This window comes from Cydia splendana, chromosome 18 (genome assembly GCF_910591565.1).
Source record: "Cydia splendana chromosome 18, ilCydSple1.2, whole genome shotgun sequence".
NCBI lineage: Eukaryota > Metazoa > Arthropoda > Insecta > Lepidoptera > Tortricidae > Cydia > Cydia splendana.
Genome location: NC_085977.1, coordinates 17,385,814 through 17,408,127, shown reverse-complemented (window position 1 = coordinate 17,408,127; position 22,314 = coordinate 17,385,814). Strand labels below are relative to the sequence as shown.

General features: G+C 37.9%; 1 protein-coding gene across 2 annotated transcripts in view; it reads right to left on the bottom strand.

Annotated features, from left to right (window-relative positions):
* The window catches only part of LOC134799092 (hemicentin-1), a 228,311-nt gene that overhangs the window by 41,209 nt on the left and 164,788 nt on the right, over window positions 1-22,314 (bottom strand). For both annotated transcript variants that reach the window (XM_063771477.1, XM_063771478.1), the window contains exon 2: window positions 7,392-7,524. In XM_063771477.1, coding sequence (XP_063627547.1) covers window positions 7,392-7,524 — 133 coding nt within the window. The remainder of the gene's footprint in view (window positions 1-7,391; window positions 7,525-22,314) is intronic.

The following is a 22,314-nucleotide window of genomic DNA, read 5'->3' as shown; positions in this document are numbered from 1 at the left end:
CCAACGACAATCCACTTTGCCACTTTTTGTATTTCTCGTATTTTTGGAAGTAAACCAGCGTTAAACTACAGTCCACTTATTATTTCACCACCTTAACAACACCTGAGACCAGCGAAGATTTTACATGGTCCTTACGAAGCCTCTGAATTACGTGAAGGCAAGATTGTGGCATCGAGTCGAGCTCCACCTATTCAACGGACCTTCTCCAGTGAAGCCGTGGGTCATCCAGGTTGGCGCAGGGCACATCCAGCTACGTGCAAGTCCAGAGCTGGTATTCATCGCGTCCCATCAGTCAGGACAAAGCAGCGACGGACACACGGAGCATCCCATTTCAGAGGGAATCCAGCCGTAACCAGGAGTCAGTTACGGGATCCAGCCCATCCAGCACCAACTAGACCAGACCAGGAGCAAACACGGGGATCAGAATCAAGCAACATTCCGATTGATTGAGACAGCAGTTCTCTTTTAAGTCAAGAAGCAGTCAGCACAGAAGGAGGAAGCACGAAAAAGTGAGATTGTTCCAATTCCATTCCATTCACTTTTCCTTTGTTATTTTGTAGCTGCACCACCCATACTTTTCTTATCCATATTCACTACTTTTCCATTTAGTGCAGAAAGTACATTCATTGTTTTCATTGCCATCGAATTGATTCAGTAGAAGTAGATATTCAATAGTATTCATTAACAGTATTCATAATTGTAGGCAGATATAACCTCATAACACAGTTTATAGCAATACATAAGACTTAATTTCACAATTTCACTTCAAACTTGATACCTAACTGTACATTAATCAAAATAGTAATTAATTAAACATTTCACTAGCTTAATTTCAATTTAAAACTAAAATAACCGCACGTGAACACGTTAGTCAATCGATTTTTATAGCCAACTGCATTGTGCCGGGAGGAAGTAGACAAGGTAATTAAGTGATTACATAATTTTATTGCACCTCCGATCCATATTGCATTAAGATTAAACGCCTGGCAATTTCGCAGAGCAAATTTTGTTTAAATTCATATTATTGCTATTTTATTTGAGTAGGGTTGTTACTTTATACCTTTATTCACAATGTCTACGGAACAGGATTTAAAGAAACTCAATTACAAGCGTGGGGCTATCAAAGGCAAACTTACTACATTTCAAAAGTTCGTTTCGAATCTAGCAGCCGAACCGCAATTAAGTGATTTGCAGCTTGCCGAGTTACAATTAAGATTCGACAATACAGTGCCTATATACGATGAATTCGATGCATTACAGACGGATATCGAGATGTTGTCTGCGTCTACAAGCGAAGGGGATATCGGAGAGGAGTGGTCTCTCTTCGAAGATACCTACTTCGCGAGCATGTCGTCTGCGCAAGTGCTGATCCAAAAGCATTCGCGGCGTAGTTCTGTCGTCAATGAGTCGGAGGTAAGCGCTGCTAATACCGTTGTCAAGGCGCACAATTCAGATTCAATCAATTTACCAAAAATAAGTTCACACGAAATACCGTCAGATTCAAAATATTCCAAGATTGACTTCCCGAGTTCGTGGGAGTCTGATGCAATTCATTCAGAACGAAACGTTTGTGAAGAGCAGTCTTTAAAGACTCATTCTGGTGATCAATTCAAAGTATTCATTCAGCTGAAGGAGTCGCCTGCAGTCCCGGGGCACTCATGTCAGCATGCTTCTGCTATAGGGCGATCCACAAATTTCATGCCACACCCACAGACTACTGCCTCCAGGACTTCGTCAATTCAACGTTCGTGGCACTCATCAACAGGAGAACTCCAGGAAGGCGTTCTGATTGGCGTGAAGGACAAAACTGCCTCCTCTTCTCTTCTGGCAACTCGGTCGAGTCGTCCGAAGCATTCGTGGCAGCGACGGCGTCGCAAGCGGAACAAGAATATACAGACAAAGAGAAGGGCCATCCGACGAGCCTACAACAAACATCTGCTCTCTCCCTGTCGACAAATAATTGAAGATCCAGACTTCAAGGCCGGGAGCATGTTCAGAAACGTTCAAAATGGATAAAATTTTGATCCTTTTTCTTAAGCTCAATTTTAATGTCGGCAATAAAAATCAACTTCACAATTTTTAAGATAATCTAATTTTATGTATCAGTATAATATGTTCTTATAATTAACTTAATTCAAATTGCATATTTTTTAATTAAAATATTCAATTAAATGTATAAATTCGATCATCATTCAAATCTCTATGTTTCAAATTTAACTATGGCAATTTTTTATTCAAAGCTTTGACAGTTATAGAGCTTTTAAAAACTTACTTTGTCATCTTGAATCCCAACGACAATCCACTTTGCCACTTTTTGTATTTCTCGTAATTTTGGAAGTAAACCAGCGTTAAACTACAGTCCACTTATTATTTGACCACCTTAACAACACCTGAGACCAGCGAAGATTTTATATGGTCCTTACGAAGCCTCTGAATTACGTGAAGGCAAGATTGTGGCATCGAGTCGAGCTCCACCTATTCAACGGACCTTCTCCAGTGAAGCCGTGGGTCATCCAGGTTGGCGCAGGGCACATCCAGCTACGTGCAAGTCCAGAGCTGGTATTCATCGCGTCCCATCAGTCAGGACAAAGCAGCGACGGACACACGGAGCATCCCATTTCAGAGGGAATCCAGCCGTAACCAGGAGTCAGTTACGGGATCCAGCCCATCCAGCACCAACTAGACCAGTCCAGGAGCAAACACGGGGATCAGAATCAAGCAACATTCCGATTGATTGAGACAGCAGTTCTCTTTTAAGTCAAGAAGCAGTCAGCACAGAAGGAGGAAGCACGAAAAAGTGAGATTGTTCCAATTCCATTCCATTCACTTTTCCTTTGTTATTTTGTAGCTGCACCACCCATACTTTTCTTATCCATATTCACTACTTTTCCATTTAGTGCAGAAAGTACATTCATTGTTTTCATTGCCATCGAATTGATTCAGTAGAAGTAGATATTCAATAGTATTCATTAACAGTATTCATAATTGTAGGCAGATATAACCTCATAACACAGTTTATAGCAATACATAAGACTTAATTTCACAATTTCACTTCAAACTTGATACCTAACTGTACATTAATCAAAATAGTAATTAATTAAACATTTCACTAGCTTAATTTCAATTTAAAACTAAAATAACCGCACGTGAACACGTTAGTCAATCGATTTTTATAGCCAACTGCATTGTGCCGGGAGGAAGTAGACAAGGTAATTAAGTGATTACATAATTTTATTGCACCTCCGATCCATATTGCATTAAGATTAAACGCCTGGCAATTTCGCAGAGCAAATTTTGTTTAAATTCATATTATTGCTATTTTATTTGAGTAGGGTTGTTACTTTATACCTTTATTCACAATGTCTACGGAACAGGATTTAAAGAAACTCAATTACAAGCGTGGGGCTATCAAAGGCAAACTTACTACATTTCAAAAGTTCGTTTCGAATCTAGCAGCCGAACCGCAATTAAGTGATTTGCAGCTTGCCGAGTTACAATTAAGATTCGACAATACAGTGCCTATATACGATGAATTCGATGCATTACAGACGGATATCGAGATGTTGTCTGCGTCTACAAGCGAAGGGGATATCGGAGAGGAGTGGTCTCTCTTCGAAGATACCTACTTCGCGAGCATGTCGTCTGCGCAAGTGCTGATCCAAAAGCATTCGCGGCGTAGTTCTGTCGTCAATGAGTCGGAGGTAAGCGCTGCTAATACCGTTGTCAAGGCGCACAATTCAGATTCAATCAATTTACCAAAAATAAGTTCACACGAAATACCGTCAGATTCAAAATATTCCAAGATTGACTTCCCGAGTTCGTGGGAGTCTGATGCAATTCATTCAGAACGAAACGTTTGTGAAGAGCAGTCTTTAAAGACTCATTCTGGTGATCAATTCAAAGTATTCATTCAGCTGAAGGAGTCGCCTGCAGTCCCGGGGCACTCATGTCAGCATGCGTCTGCCACGTCTCTTTCAGTGGAGCGTCGCTCAGAAGCCGAACAAAAAGGCTATATTACATACAAAGAGCGCGAGCGTTCTAATAATTTATTACTGATGCGTAGGGCTCATGGAGACTCTTTTTCTACACGTTCTCCTCCATTTCACAGTGATAGCGAACTCATTTGTGTGGGGGGAAGACTGAGCAACTCCAGCTACGACCTCAGACATCCAGTGTTGCTCAGTTCAACATTCAGGTTTCATCACGGCACATTCAAAAAATGTACTGATTCACAATATCCATTTCTTGAGGCTGGTGGCGATTATGCTGGTCCAGTCTTGATATTCAACCAAACAGGTAACCTTTGTACATGTGTGTGCCTTGCAAAGGGAGCAGTGCCCCTCGAACTATATCCAGATTCGAATAGACACGCGTTCGGTGCAGCCTTCATTGCGCGCCAGGGTAAAAAGCAGACAATATTATCTAATAATGCATCGACGTCATCGGAGGTAACCGAAGGCATCCAGTCTTCTTTCACACCGGTTTCACAGCGCATAACATACGAAGGGATGTCTGCACTACTGATTCAAATTAGGGCAATTTATATCTCAAGGCCGCTGATTTCAATGTCAGACGACACAAATAACTTCAGTCCCTTAATTCCTTCCCACTTCCTTATAGGGCGATCCACAAATTTCATGCCACACCCACAGACTACTGCCTCCAGGACTTCGTCAATTCAACGTTCGTGGCACTCATCAACAGGAGAACTCCAGGAAGGCGTTCTGATTGGCGTGAAGGACAAAACTGCCTCCTCTTCTCTTCTGGCAACTCGGTCGAGTCGTCCGAAGCATTCGTGGCAGCGACGGCGTCGCAAGCGGAACAAGAATATACAGACAAAGAGAAGGGCCATCCGACGAGCCTACAACAAACATCTGCTCTCTCCCTGTCGACAAATAATTGAAGATCCAGACTTCAAGGCCGGGAGCATGTTCAGAAACGTTCAAAATGGATAAAATTTTGATCCTTTTTCTTAAGCTCAATTTTAATGTCGGCAATAAAAATCAACTTCACAATTTTTAAGATAATCTAATTTTATGTATCAGTATAATATGTTCTTATAATTAACTTAATTCAAATTGCATATTTTTTAATTAAAATATTCAATTAAATGTATAAATTCGATCATCATTCAAATCTCTATGTTTCAAATTTAACTATGGCAATTTTTTATTCAAAGCTTTGACAGTTATAGAGCTTTCAAAAACTTACTTTGTCATCTTGAATCCCAACGACAATCCACTTTGCCACTTTTTGTATTTCTCGTAATTTTGGAAGTAAACCAGCGTTAAACTACAGTCCACTTATTATTTGACCACCTTAACAACACCTGAGACCAGCGAAGATTTTACAGTAGGGTAACGAAATACAATTGAAAATTAGATAATTATGTTTTTCTGATTATTTTTCTATCGAGCCAACATTATCCTTTTAAAGTTTTGCTTGGAATCTGTCCTTGCAAATATAATCTCGTCTCCTTGTGATTTATATAAAGTGCGTTTGATAAAAAAATTACAAAATATATATAAAAACTACAATTTTGCGTTAGCCCCTCTTGTAAAAAACCTGTACAGTGACGTCAAAGATATGTTTACATTTTTCGCCTTATTACAAAGGAGTAAGGTGCAAAAGTGTAAACATATATTTGACGTCTGTAGGTATCGGAGGCAGAGTAGTTGATTACCTATCTTTATTCACATTTACTCCACTCATGCCTCAAGTAACATCTCGCTGGCCCGATATTACAAGGTTCTATGTCTCACTTTTATCGAACTGAAATTAGAACATTGTCATAGTGACATTAAGTCGAATTTCAACTATCTTGAAAATGTAACATAGAACCCTGTAATATTGGGCCAGCGATCTATAGAAATCTGAAATAGGTAGACAAGAGATAGTACCTAGGTACCTATACACTACATGGCGTTGGGTAGGAATTTCTACCTCCATTCAGACGGGTGAACTCTATAGCATATTCCTCAAAGGCATACAAAGCATTTACATAATACACGTGTATACTCGAAGTATCTTATTCCTAAATTAAAGCATCTATTGATGGACTAGTCCGTGCTTGTATGTATTCAAATTAGTTAGAAATAGGTACAATGTTAGATACGTATGTTGAAATGAATGTATTTTTAATGCGAATATTACTATATCCATTATGCGAATTACATTTTCGCCTTGCCACATATAGCATAAATAACAGCCACTGAATAACCAGTTCGAATTTGGGAAAACCGTACAGTTCAAAATAGTGAAAAATACAGATACTACTCCTAAAAATACGTGTAATAAATTGGATTTGAAATTATAAATAGAAAAATGTATTCGAAGCGTTTATTCCCACACAAATAATTTCAAAATTTATAATCAAAAGAGGCAGAAAAAAGAAGATATCTCTTTTTTCACCAATATCTCAAAAATATGAAAACTTAAGAACTCAACTTGATCTTGATATCTATATCATTTAAGCTACTCGACCAAGTTTGGTATCGTTTTCGTATAAATCGGGGATGCCGAATTCATTTCTGATATCATAATGACACCATTCCGAAGTAAAAACACATAAAATATGAAAAAAAAAAACTTTTTTTTTAATTCCTCTTCACGTTTAAACCGCTAAACCAATTTAGTTAATATTTGGTACAGAGATAGTCTGAATTCCAGGGAATAACATAGCCTACTTTAAATCTCAAAAATCATCCTTTAAGGGTGTGAAAAGGGAGGTGGAAATTTGTATGGGGATTCAATAACCGCTGAACCGATTTAGATAAAATTTGGTAAGTATAGAGATATTTTGAGTCCCGGGGAAGAACATAGGATAGTTTTTATTTAAAAAAAATCTCTTAAAAGTGAAAAGGAAGGTGTAAGATTGTATGGGGAATCGTAACGGCTGAACCGATTTAGATGAAATCTATGTCTCCATCTTTGATTTACTTGAAAATGATACTAAACTTGACATAGAACCTAAACTTAAGCAATTATTAACATCAGACGTCGCCGACGCTTAAAACCCCCCACCCCCCACCTGCATCCAAAATCTGGGTGGCTCCACTTCTTAAATCCATCCTTGGGTCCTAAGGACCAATCCTGCCAAAGGAAACCTCTTGTTTATGCAACGCCGTGGTTGACCTTTTTATGCTCTGAGCACACTCAACTATAAGCGTCGCAACGTTTTTGAGCGACGTCTAGTCAGACGGTGTCGCTGCTCAGTTGCGGCAACGTTGCGGCGGCGGCGGGAATCATAGGTGGGAACTAAAGGTCCGATCGCTGTGTCTCGCTCCAACCTATGGTTGCCGCCGCCGCTGCCGCCAGTCGCGCAATGTCGTGGCCGAGCCGTTAGAGTTGTATATAGACGCCGACGGTCGGGAGATTCTAGGGGTCCTTACCTGTATAAGGGTTCCCCGCCGCTCTCCTTGAACCAGAGCACCATGACCACTTCGTCGTTTTGCTGCAGCGGCGCGATGTCGCACGGGAGGGACGCCTTCTTCCCCAGCACGCCTTGCACGTCAGATGTTGGCACTGTGGAAGAAAAAACACTTTGGTAAATAGCCGCATGGCAAGGAAGCATAGGGATGGACGTATGGCCACACGTTGGGCGGACAGAATAAAGTCGGTAACAAACGCCACATTGCAGACTAGCATGCACTGGGCCCATAACAGAGCGGCTTGGAGAGCACTGGTGAAGAGTGCGCACAATCGTCACATCCCTCAGCCATGAGGTTACGACAAGGAAGAAGAAGTAGAAGAAACAAAGACAAAATTGTCTAATAAGGGCAGTCGCACCGCCTCGCACCAATACATCAGTGCGAGCGAGTTAGACTGTGATCAAGTATATACGCAGTCGCTATAGTAAATGAATTGTCAACTGGTGGTAGTACTACAATATTTACGATGAGTAGGTACGATGTGAATATGTAGATCATACTGAGAAACTTTTACTATGAGACCAACCCCGAAATCGCGAAAAAATTTACTCTTTCATTAAAAATAATATATCAACAACAGACCAGCCCAAATGTATAAAAAAGCTAATTTTTTTGTGATTTCAGTGTTGGTCTCATTATAAAAGTTGCTCAGCATGATTTATTCACACCGTAAAATAAAGCAGGTTATTACAAAAACGAATGGCGATTGAGACCATCAAAAAAACTAGTCGTCTAGCATAACCTATTACCATCTCACAGACCAGTCACGCAACATCAACCTCAAGGTCAAAGAGTGATGACGATCATCCGATACCGTCATCAATTTGATCTCATCACTGCGTCATCGATCAACGATTTTGTAGGTCATCGTACTGTAACTATGTCCGGATTGTCCGGTTGATTTTTTTTGGAATGATCTCTGCCACTTTAATTTTTTGCTCTAAAATGTGCTCTTAGGCTGTTTCGTAAATTCATTTCATTTCATTATCATTAAATTAGTAATAGTGTAGGTAGTTTAGTAGTACTAGGTACGTAGGTAGGTAAGAATGTACAGTATGCCAATGTTATGTATATTAATGCCAATTTCAGTTTTAAAATCCTGCAGATAACTCGCATTTTAAAGAGCGCCTTCACACTAATTGAAAAAAAAAAAGGTATTTAATTTTTTATTTATGAATCTTAAAACCTTATAAAGCACATAATAATCATAATCTTTCGTGTAAAATTTCAACTTAATTGAACGCTAAAACACTACTAACATTCAAAATTATACAAAAGTCACCGCAAATTCGACAAAGTACTTTGCAAAACACATTAAATGAATTTAAATCCAGAAAACCGATTTAAGCAGATAAGCCTAATTGGAAATGTGGCTTTAAAGTGTTGCTCAGATATAACAAGGCTGTAAAATGAGGTTTAATAAGATACCACCAAATGTGTCGCTGCGCGGAAAAAGGAACTGCTAACGTCGCAAAATTCAATTGTTAGGGTAAGTTACACATGCTTTAAGGTGCTTTTTAGGGTTCCGTACCCAAAGAGTAAAAACGGGACCCTATTACTAAGACTCCACTGTCCGTCTGTCTGTCACCAGGATGTATCTCATGAACCGTGATAGCTAGTTGAAATTTTCACAGATGATGTATTTCTGTTGCCGCTATAACGACAAATAAGTAAAGTACTAAAAAGTACGGAACCCTCTGATGTGGACAAGTCCGACTCGCACTTGTCAGGTTTTATTTCTTCGTAGCGACACAAATAATGAAATATTTCGGTAATTTTATAATCATGACCACCAATTAAATATATTTGGTAATGGCGGTTAATTTAAATGACAGTCAGGTGCTCTTTAATGTTCACATTATTTCTGATTAAAAATAGGTAATGCATAATGTCGAATGTGGTGTATTAAGTTATTTACAACGTTTTACAGTACATATGGTCCTTTAAATTTTCGATGCAGTTGCGTAATGTGCTTATTATAGCACCTAGTGCCGTAATGTAGCACCCGATGTACTGTAAACGTACCTATAGTTATTAGGTACTATTTTAAAATGCTTAATAGCTATTTTAAGTCAATTTAAATTTATTTAGGTACCATTGCATCTTAGGAAAATGTGATTGTGTTTAAATATTATGGTCAAAAAATTGCTTTATTGTAATAAATACATTTTATTAGTACATGAGCTCACTTCACTTTCATTTATAATATGTACTAATACGTACATATGTATATATTATTATGCAAGTATACATATGTATAGGTACTTGACGTTTAAAATTCTAACATTTTCTTGTCTTTTCACTTTTACCATAACTTGGCGACATACGGTAAGTACCTTACTCATGTGCTTATTAACTAAAAATAGAACTCAATTAAAATTTCCCAATAAGCATAAAATGCGCATATAACATTACCAAGAACCTAAACACACATTGAGTTCAAGTCATTGCCACATTATCATAAAAAAAGAACGTGAACATCTCCGGGTGTAAAACCTGTTTTTATTACCAGTTTTACTTTACCGGTCAACAAATAGATAAACGCAGAAACCACATATAAAATTCACTTGTATAATGAAGACTCGACCGCAATTATAATATTGTGTAGGTAAATACATTTTGACCTCACATGCGGTGGCATTTCCGTTCTATAAAAAACAAGACATTATTATCTTAAATAACGTGTTTATGAAGACTACCAAATTGTCTGGGTACCTATATGGAAAACTTGTTTGGTAAACGTAAGCCAAGTTAGGTTATGTATTTAATATGCTTTGTGAGTGTTATTTGATAGCAATTTAAAAGTAGCCGACTTTTCCCCAACCTGTACGGATATAACTATACTCGGCGCGATTCGGGAAATGAATTAGAGATTCACTAGGTATGAAATAGTAAAGATATGTGACATTCCACGGCAAAAGGTACCGTATGGCGCTATTATGCGACGTAAGCGCCACCCGCCTTAACGTACCTTTTGCCGTGGAACGTCACATATCTTTACTATTTCATATCTAGTGAATCTCTAATTCATTTCCCGAATCGCGCTGACTGTCTTTTGCATGAGAACAGACGTCGTAACGACAACTTTGTGGCCGTCAATAGATTGTCATACGTACATTGTCGGCCTAGGCCGGCAAAGTGAGCATGAGCCACACATCACGTTTCGTCGTGAGTGAGACAAAATTGAACCTCCGGGTAGTTTTGATTTTAGGTCGAAATTTTTGAGAAAAGAGATCTTTAAATTAGGTATCACAAATAGTTTTTTATAACATCATGTAATACATTATTCGAAATTATTTCAAGACTTTTTAGTAAATAAATCCAAAGCTTAATATTCCGCAGCTGTATTCGAGGTTGTACAGTCGATTTCATAAATATGTATACATTTTTACACCTCAATTCATTGCAATAAGTTGAAAAAATGTATACATGTTTATGAACTCGTCTGTAAGTAGGTAAAGGCCAGAGCCGTGGCTCGTAAATCAACGCCCTTCGTTACGCGCATGTACAGAAATATAGCTCCGCGGCAATTTTCAGCATTGCTCATTTCCTTCACGAGTCACACTGGGTGATTTCCGGGTTGAGGTTATTTTGTAGGTTGGGAAAAGCTGGGTTTATATTAGTTATTGGATATAGGAAGATATCGGCGTACGGAGCACAGATACGTAGTTTGCGGCAGCTAAGTAGTCGGCAGTAATGTCGCGCTCCAAAAGGTTATTATATCGAAAAAAAAATTATAGGGTAGACCGAGGCGCATCGGATCACATGGTGAATCGGATCATCATGAAAAATCCGTTTATATCTGAAATATTTCATTCATATGAGTTCTCTAAAATAGCGCTGTACATGTCTTCTGTTAGCCTGTGACGCCAGCCATAGGCAATATTTTCAATACCTATCAACAACTTTTTTAGTCTGACCCGATTCGCCCTGTGATCCGATTCTCCTCGGTTTACTATACTGAAACACACCGAACTTGCCAGTAGAAAAAGGCATGAAATTAAAATTTTCTATAAGTCAAATCATCGGGCCTACATTTCTTAAATTTGCTGCTTTTTTCTAAAGTATAAATGTGCCATAAATCTAGCGCGACTTCAAGTATGGACTCGCGCGCGAGAACGCAACTTATGCTAGACTTTTATGCATGGTGTGAAATAAGTAATTTATTTCGAACACAGTCAACATCCCTATAGTATGACTTTTTCTTTGAAACCCTATGACCCTTAAAAAATAATGAGATACCTACACAAACATCGTCTAGTGTGTATCGATTGGTACAAAAACCTACAATACAATGTTTATGTAACAAGCATGCGATGTAGGTCAAAAGGGTATGATAACAAGTGCTTCAATAGGCAGGGAAATACTAAGTTAATATTTATTCCTCGTTCTATTTTACCATAAACATTATAGAAGAAATATCTTCTGCGAAAACGAAAGCTCTATAATTTAGAATAAAAAACATATTTCCTAATCGAGAAATAATCTCTGAAAACGATAAAACAGTAATTGATATAATATAAACCCTTAGTGTAAATCTCATTATTCGAGTGTTCGCGTTTGCGTTATGTCTATTTTTGTATGGGATTTAGAACAGCGCGCCAAGCGGGACGTTTTGGAAACTCAAAATCCCATACAAAATCACACTTAACAAACGCGTACGTCACGTCACGTTATCGAATGAAATTTACACCTAGCGGTACTGTTGTTTAGGTTCAGTCGCCATCAGATATATCGGAGCAGCCAAGGCGGTCACAAATATCTGAACACACCTTTATTGTCAAGACGTTAGACTGCGAGTTCAGATATTTTTGAACACCTCGGCCGCTCCGATACATTCTGATGGCGATTGTACCTTTATTATTGTTTACCTTTCTTATTATTATTATCTTTTAATTTGGGATGAATAGTAAAAATAATACGAGCATGAATTAAATTGAAGTTGTTAACACGCAGTGTGTACCGCAGTCTTAAATGTTGCGTTTTTGGCATAGGTACTTTTTGATGCGCAAACGCAAACTTTATTGCGAAAATGGAAAGTCTCAACAATAAGTATAAGGAACATTTTGTTCGCTTGTTTGCCATGTTTACATTGTAAAATAAATACAACCCGTAACATGACACTTTTACGATTTGCAAACCCATACAAATGATAATATTTATCCTGGAGGACAATTTAAACTTACATTGTGATATCAAACTGATATCTAAATGAGTTGCCAGTGCGTCTCGCTCGTTCCAATACATGTGCGGACAAGTACGAGCGAAATACACGCCCGACTAACATGTGGATATCATTTTGATGTCAAAATGTAACTTTGAATTGACCAATTGGCGTGTTAAACAACAATATTCGTGTACCTAACAAGTCTTGTAAGCAAACTTTTTCCGTATTTATACGGTATTATGAGAAATTCGTGTCGTGTGTGATTGCCTTTATAATGGTGACTCCTTGAACGTGAAAAGGCAGCTTATACTTATTGTTATAATAAATCAGTTTGTACAAGTCCTAGTTTTGCGAAATTTTGTTTCCTAAATTTTTTATGATATTATAGGAGGCCAACGAGCAGACAGATCGTCTGATGTTAAGCGATTACCGGCGCCCATGGAAACTTGCGACATCAAAGGGGTTGTAAGTGAGTTGCCGGATTTAAGATGGGAGTACGCTCTTTTCTAAAAGGTCGTATCGGTCCGGAAATACCGCAGCCAACAGTTCATTTCATAGTTTAACTTTGCGAAGCAGGAAGTTTCTGGAGAAACACTGTTGATTTAGCAATTTACAATATTTTTTTGATTTATTTATTTATTGGCATACCCTTAAATAACTACCTATCTGTCTGTATCTGCATCTCAGTGTTTTTTTATTGTAGTCTGATTATGTACACATAATACACATAGTCCCAACCTAAAATTGTATAGATTTAGATTTCTTTATTTCAAGATGAAAATTACACTATAAATTTGCTACATTCGTCAAAATTATGTTTATCTTCTCATCATGATCGTCAAAACTTGCATTATAAATTTAAAATAAAAAATAATAAGATTAATAAAATTGTGTCTCCCAATAAGGATCGTCATGTACAAAGAAAAACATGTCAAACAATTGAAGGTAATGAATTGAGGTAAGGGATATATTACTAAGATATCCCTTACCTCTCACAACCAAAGGATTGAACAAGTCCACTACCCAAATTCACAAAAAGAATCACGACTATCTCTCACTCTTCCAATTTAGGGGTCCTATTCTCGCTTGTTTCAATCCGTCTATCATATTTCATGTCGCATGCGACTATTTGTCACCTGCCCGATGTATTCCTCAGGTGCTCTTGTGCGAATTTTGGACGTGCGTGATCGATAAAGGCGGTTATCACGGCCGTCGCATGCCGTTGCGAAGTGCGAAGCGACGAATTCGCGTGCGGCGACGACGGTACGGTACGATGGTGCGGTTTTCCCCGTATCTTCGTCCGAAGCTGCGATGCGTGACGAATCGCGTTTGTGACAAAAATCCGTACGGTACTATGGAGCTCGGGGTAGCATACCCTGCGGCGCGTACCGCACCTCCGTCCGAAAGCACGAATCGTCTTGCGATTCGCACCTTCGCAAAGGCGGAGCCAATGTGTTTAACCGAGCGGTTTTTGCATTAAATCGAGATTCTACAGTGCAAAATTAAAAATCGCAGCACCGGACGTCGCTTCTAAGTGCGAAGTAGTATGATAACTACCAAAATGATAAAATATTTAGATCCAGGAGTTTTAAGGTGCAGTGGGTTCATGTCCTTCGAACGCGGATTACTATTCATATTTTTTGGCAACAGTATTATGAATATTATGATGTAAAAAAGCGCTACAATTTTTTAGTAACTCAGCTGGCTGAACCCACTGCATCTTAAGAAGGCATCAAAATCACGTTGTAACATTACTTTGTTACGTACAAACCATTAAAAACATTTCACAAAAACCTGGTAATAAATTTGTACGTCCACGCTTTTGACTACGTTTCCACAAAGCTAATCAAGTTTAAACTGTAATTTGAGTAGTATAAGGTTCAATTTAGCTTACATAGTATTACAATAGGTTGTTGTCGTATTGTCAGGTCAGTCTAAGGTTGTGGGTGATGATTGATCGATGTGGTCAACAAAGCAATTGATATAGAGTTACACAACATATCCGATAACTAATTGTATTCTAAAAAGAACTTTATCACGTGGAAATATGGTTTGAATTCCTAAGCTTCGTTTTATAAAGTTATTTAGCAAAGAATACCGAAGACTTGTTTCTAATTATTAATTCTTTACATCACGTTATAATTACATGACACATAGCAAAAATCATTAGCACTCCCAACTCCCAATTCCCAATAAGTAATTATAACTTTCACCTTCAAGGGTCGAAGGTGAATTTACGGACATACTGATATTAATCCTGCCCTACACTTGTAATACTTAGGGCATACCTACTGAAAATTCATGGAACTGGCCATTCAAAAAAATAAGTCGTCTCATATATCAGAATCCAGAAACTTTCAAAACTTGTAATCATGCTACTAAAAGTGTTTCTGCGATACATGTTATGCGAGGAGTATTTCCGACAAACAATATTGTGTCAGATGAGCATAACCCACTGTAAGAGCCACTTGCGCCAGCCAGGGTTAAGCCGGGGTTAAACCTGGAGTTACCATGGTCACCAGTACAATTTAACACTGGGTTAATGGTTAACCCCGGGTTACTTTAGTGGCTAAGACAGGCTGGCGCAAGTGGCCCTATACACCACTAAGCGACACTTGCACCATTCGACTAACCCAGGTTAACCGGTTTAACCTGAAGTTACCATGGTTATGGTTACCAGTACAATTTGACACTGGGTTAACGGTTTAACCACTTAACCCCGGGTAAGTGGGCCTAAGTAACTTAAAACAGTTTCGACTATGAATCCGGGATACAGAAAATAATTAAATGAGTTTTTGAACGTCGGTTAAGACTGTTAATACGTAAGGGCAAAATTAAGGACAACAATGGACCACGGCGGCTCGGCTATCTACATAAAAAATGATATAACATTCAAAGAACGCCTAGATATCCGCAATCTTTCAATCGAACATGTCTGTGAAATTTCATGTATAGAAATCTTAAAGTCAAACATGATTGTAATTTGCATATACCATTCAAACTTAAGTAGTTTCGAATGCTTTATCACTTGTCTTGAGAGCTTGTTGCAAAAATTATTCGAACAGAATAGTAAATGTATTATATTGGGTGATTTTAACATTGATTATCTCACTGACTCCAAACAGAAACGCACATTGGACGATTTAGTCGGATCGTTCAGTTTCACGCAAGTAGTTACTTCCCCCACGCGCCAAATAGGTACATCAAGTACTTGTTTAGACCACATTTACATTAACTGCCTAATCGCACCACATGATTCAAACACATCAACAGTTACAACACATTTGTCAGATCATTATGCACAAAAAATTACAGTAGAACTTAAAGTCGATCGTACGGTAAACACACTCACCCGTAATTTCTCCGATCAGAGTCTAATTTCCTTTAAACAGGCAATCTCCTCCATTGACTGGACTAGTGTGTCAAATAAACACACGGACGATCCAATTGCACTTCTTTCACACATAATCCAGATCTTAAATAGCAAATCTAACACTTGTTTTCCACTTAAAAACAACTCACGCACTCGCACTAATCTCTGCCCTTGGCTAACGAATGATATAATTATGCAAAAACAACTACTAAACGACCTGTTACAGTTAGACGGCCCAGCCACAAAAGATAAACACTTCATTTTAGTAATACTATCATTAACCTTAAAACTAGAAGAAACCATGAAACGTGCAGAGCAATCATACTATTCCAACACTTTAAAAAAAAGTACTAACCAACAAAAAACATTATGGCAAATAGTTAATCAATGCACGGGCCGAGCTTCATCAAAACATAAATGCAGTCTCAGTGCATTGCGCGACAGCGAAGGTGTGTATTATGAGTCATTAGGCCGGTTGGCAGGCGACGTAAACACATTTTTTCTATCTGCGGCCGCCGCCGTTCACGCCCCTACCGCAAATCCAATCGAATCATATCGTTTGTTACTACATACCGCAAATCCTAGCAATGTCTCAATTTACCTACAACCTGTTACGGGCAAAGAACTACATGACGTCGTAATGAACAAAATAGCTTGTAAAAATGCTTTCGACATTTATAATATCTCCACAAAACTTTTAAAAATCGCATTGCCGTACATATTACAACAATTAATACATATCTTCAACTTCTTAATTAAAAACGGCACTTATCCACAAGTTCTAAAAAACGTAAAAGTTGTACCAATTTATAAAGGAAAAGGGCAAATCGATGACATAAAAAACTATAGACCAATTAGTATAATACCAGCGATTGGAAAACTTTTTGAATACTGTCTATGCCAAAGATTATCCCTTTTCTTCGAAAGTTTTAATATACTAAGCGATAAACAATACGCGTACAGGAAAAACAGGTCGTGCATTAACGTGATCCGCGAAACAATAAATAAAATTATGAAATCTAAAGAGAACTCGTCTCACGTCGCTATTTTATTGTGCGATATGACCCGCGCATTCGATTTATGTAATCACGACGTCTTAGCGGGAAAACTCCACCACGCCGGGATTCGCGGTACAGCACATAAACTTATGATTGACTTCCTAAAACAGCGAAAGCAGGTGGTGGCCTTGAACGGAGGCCAGGTACAATCGGAATACGGGGGGGTAGATATCGGTGTACCTCAAGGATCGTCGCTGGCCAACCTGTGCTTTTTATTACAGGTTAACGACCTTCCTGCTAACGTCCAAGGTGACATGTACCTATTCGCTGATGACTCCTGTGACATTTTGACAGCACCCTCCATACAAAACCTAGAGGAACTCGTAAAACAGGACATCAATCGAATGCAAAACTGGTTCATCCTCAATGGCCTAGTCCTTAACCTTGTGAAAACACAAGTAATGCACATCAACTTAGGTGGTAGACCTCCTAGGCCTCTATCAATTCACATTGACCACACTCCCATAGAACAAATTCAACACGCAAAATTTCTGGGGCTAACTTTGGACTCCGCCCTCAAATGGGACCAACACATAGACACCCTTTGTAAGAAGCTTTCCGGTGCATGCTTTGCTTTAGGTAAGCTTGCTCACGTACTGCCTTATAAAGAACTACGATCAACCTACTTCTCACTCTTCCATTCTATAATGTGCTACGGCCTGGAACTATGGGGCACAGCGGCAGAGTGGCATCGAGTTTTTGTACTTCAGAAACGTGCCCTAAGAATCATAGCCAGAGCCTCACCAGGTACGTCAGCAAAACATCTATTTGCAGACATGAAGATACTCACATTACCCTCTCAATTCATATTCAACATAGCTAAACACGTACACACACACAAACACACTTTTGTTACCAACAAACTCACACGCACCCGTTTAGGTAGCAAGGAACGACTGCTTCCACCACCCCACAGACTAAGCAAGTCTTCAAAGACCATGCATGTCTTAGGTCCGAAGATTTATAATGCACTGCCCAATGACATCAAAATGTTAGATAGTACTAATATGTTTATTAACAAACTTAAAAAATGGCTTATTGATAGAACCTTTTATACTGTAATGCAATTATTTGAAATTGAAAAATGCAATAACTAATTAATTATTACCTAACTATAACTAATATGTACCTATCTACTAACATGACATGTTACCTATTTTAATCTTGTCATACTATTTCAATTGTATTTTTAATCTAATGAACATAATGATTATTGTAATTTTAATTCTAGACATACATTTTTTATTATTCTCAATAATGTGATAATAATGTGTATTTTATTTTCTGATGTTGACATGTAATATTTTAAGAATATTATGAATATATGAGTATGAGTATGAGTATGAGTAAGTAATAAGATTCTTGTACCTATTTAGAATAGAGAATAGAGTAGAGAGCGTTTATTCGTGACAAAAAATAAAAGAAAACAACAAGTAACACAACAACATAATGGTCACGATCACGAAATGGTCAATTTCAAATATCAATAAAATCTGGTTAGCAATTCTTAGGTGATTGAGTAAAGTCCACTCGAAGACCAAAAATATGAGTAGGAAGTATAATGATTTACAAGACCCAGTTTTTAGTGTTCCGTACAAAACTTTGTTCACGGAACACTTATTCTAAAATGGAATCTTTCGAAGGTAATCTTCTAATTTACTGTCAGTTCCGTTGTATTTGATTAATTTGACAACGTAGCTATAGTGTGTCAAAGGACTGTTTAATTTCAAACATAGATAGAGATAATCATACTATCTTTGTCTTACACTTAGTACTAGCACCCAAAAGAAAAGGATGGGTATAGTTTTGTTTGTTCCTATTTACTGACAAATTGGTTTGACCAGCTATACTTGTGCCTACTGCGTTAAACTTGTGTCATAGATAATCTATAATATGTCAGTTGTATCTTTAAAAGTGATGTATAAGATGTATTTGAGTGAAGTATAACGCTATATCAAATTGGCAAGTAGGCAGCTAGGTATATTTGAATCTGTCATTATGAATTTGACAGTCCTTTTAATGTATGAATTTTGTAATATAGGTATAACAATTTTTCTGAAACATACTGAGAGGTTCTGGCGCTCATTTAAAGTCTGGTATACCATTGGTATAGCCCGAAAAGGCTCGAATCAATATGAATTACACTTACTCAATTAAGGACTGGACTCGGTACTTGAAAGACTAGGAAGTTTTTTAGCGCAGTAAAACCGTGTCGAGTTCTTCAAATTTGGACTCAAAAGACTCGAAATCTTACAAACAGATCCCTAACCGTCGTTTATGCTTGTAACACCATGAACTAGACATCGGTAATACGAGACGACCCTTAGGCTGCGTTTTCACTAGTCATGTGCGAGGATGCGTAGTAGTGAGGGATGTGTTTGTTAACAACCAATATAAAATTGCCGACTAGAGCTGCGCTGAGCGAGGATATTAGGTAAATTAAGTGATTCTCTTGGTTCTTAACAAACACATCCCTCGCTACGCATCCTCGCACATCTCTGGTGGAGACGCAGCTTTATAATAATAACCAGCCTGGAAAGTGTCCAACACAGTTTACCAACGCAGCAGGTGCGCTCAATCGGGTCATACCCGTGTAAGTATTGATACATAGATTATAGTGTAAAGTGGGGTTAATGGTATAGGCTCGTTTCTTAATGGGTCAGATCAGCATCAATATATTATACACTTATACATCCTAAATCATTCAATGAACTTGAAAGAATAGTAGATTGTACAACAAGGGCATAAAGTGACCCATTTTTACCCGAGGCAATTATTTGTAATTTGCAAAATAGTATACGAGGGTAAAAATTAACATTTATGCCCTTGTTGTACACTCTGCTTTTCACTTCGATTGCGAGGAAAATAAAACACATTTTTCACGGCAATTTACACCACGAAATTGTCGTAAAGCGAAAGAACATAATACATAACCAATTCCAGCCAACTAACTTTTTAATTATTTTTTTTAAGTTTCAACATGTGATCAGAGTTTCAGACGCTTGGTTTTCTGCCAAGGCAAACATTTTGGAGCATTTTTGAACGATAATCGACTCCTATTTTATGTGATTTACTAAATTTAATGACAGAAAATACGGATTTCTAATAAATTGTAGCAAAAATAAAATAATATAACAAGTTTTGTCATCTACACAATTTTATTGCTCAGTAAAATTGTGCAATATGTTTTAACTGTTTGACTGTTGAGACCGATTACCTTAGTCTTAGAAGAAAATTTTACTTTTATGCTCTAGAGCATAAAATGCGATTTTATGTCGTCTACGCACGACATAAAGGTGCATTTTTTGAGCATGAGAAGTGAAAAAGGTATTTTGGGTTCAGACCACACCAGCATTAATTCTGCAGTTTTGCAGCGGGACATTACCTGTCGACTGCAATGCTGCCGCAAAATATCTGGCGCTTTCGTCGCATAGCATCGCAATATTATTGGAGCGGCGTTAATAATAGCGAAAGCGCCAACCGTACCGTAAGGTACCTTTATCCGTGGGACGTCACACATATTCTATGTAGGTACAAAACGAATATAAAATAACTCAATACATAGTGGAGCTCAACGATATTCGTCAACATTTATCAGTAGTTTTCACAAAATGACCCACTGGAGAGACGAAGTGCAGAAAGACCTTAGCGAACTCGGCGCCATCGACTGGGCAGAATCGGCTTTGGACAGAGTAGCATGGCGTTCTTTGGTGTCGGAGGCCAAGATCCTCTTCGGGTCGTTGCCGTAAGTAAGTTCACAAAATGCACTTTCAAGCCCAATTTTGCTTTGTAGCACGATTCCTCTGACCCTCCTTCCTTAATATTGAAACTTGAACAATATCCACCCACTAATCCCTAAAATCAATATCCAACAATACTATAAGCTTTCATACTTAACTGATATTAACTATAAATTCCGTCTACCATCTGCCACAGGGTCCAATAATAAACGAAGGCGCTTTTGCTTTCATGGTTATATCCTCCCAATTTACCCAAATACGACCCTATTTAAATCACTTTAAAGCACGAATTCCAATGACGGGTCACAAAGAGATATTACTAGATACTCGTATGAAAGACATAAGTTTTTACGATTGAATAAATTTGGTCAGATGTTAAATGAACGGATTTGGTCGTTAAATTTTACTTACAAAAGATATAGGTGCTTCATCTTTTAGAATCTAAATTTTAGATTAATCGTTTAGATGATGCTGAATTTGGTAACGTTTTGTAATCTCTATTTTATTTTTCTTATTATTTATTAGTTTAACTAAATTTATAGCGCACTTGATAACTAGGGGAGAGTTGGTTTTATCGTACCAGTTTCTACTTAACGTTATGTAAATAGTTGCAATAAAATCCTTTTCTTATTAAAATGTAAGGAACCAAATGGTGCCATTATTTTTTTTTAACTTATGTTTTGAAGTTTTGAAACTTTGAGGTCTCGTATTTTTTTTATAATTTCCATATTTTTTAAATGTCCAATTTATTGTGATAAGTTGTGCATTTTCTATCTATTTGACTGGATTTTGTTATAAAATTCAACATGTGTCATCATCCCTATTCCCTATTCTTCGTGATTATCGTCCGTACTTTAAGCAACAAGCACTTTCGAATAGTCTTACGAAAATATATCATCTAAAGCTAATTATCAGAGCAATTTATTGATTTACATAATTATTATTACAAATGCTGTGGCAGTAACGCAGCAGCACTGCAGTGCCTTTGGTACAGATGTAGTGCGTAATTATTTTCCATCGTATTTACTCGGAAACGTTCGTATTTGTCATGCTACTTCAGCCAACCTCAGTACTTTTTGTACTGTGACCGACTGAAATAGCAAGACACGTTCGTACGTTTCCATGAAAATACGATGGAAAATAATTATGCTCTTCATCTCTATATGCTTTGTACCTTAATGGCCTAGCTAGATGAAAACATAAAGGGTGATTCCAGCAAGAAATTGGAGCATATTAAACTAAGAGAGAGTCTTCTTGTTCCCGAAGTTATGGGCCAATTCGGGTAATTTAATACGGGCAATTTGGAAATTTAAACGGGGTACTAGTCTAGAATATAAAGGATCGAAACCTAATTACGTATCACGACATTTACATAGGGCGTCCGCTAACTGGCCCAGTTGCACGGAGCGGGTGAGCGAGTTTAGAATAGAATAGAATAGAAATCATTTATTCAGACAACACATCAGTACCTACAGTTTACGAAAAATAGTATGCCTTGATGTTGTGAAAGCAGATATGAGCGTGAACGGGCTCACACAAGACGACA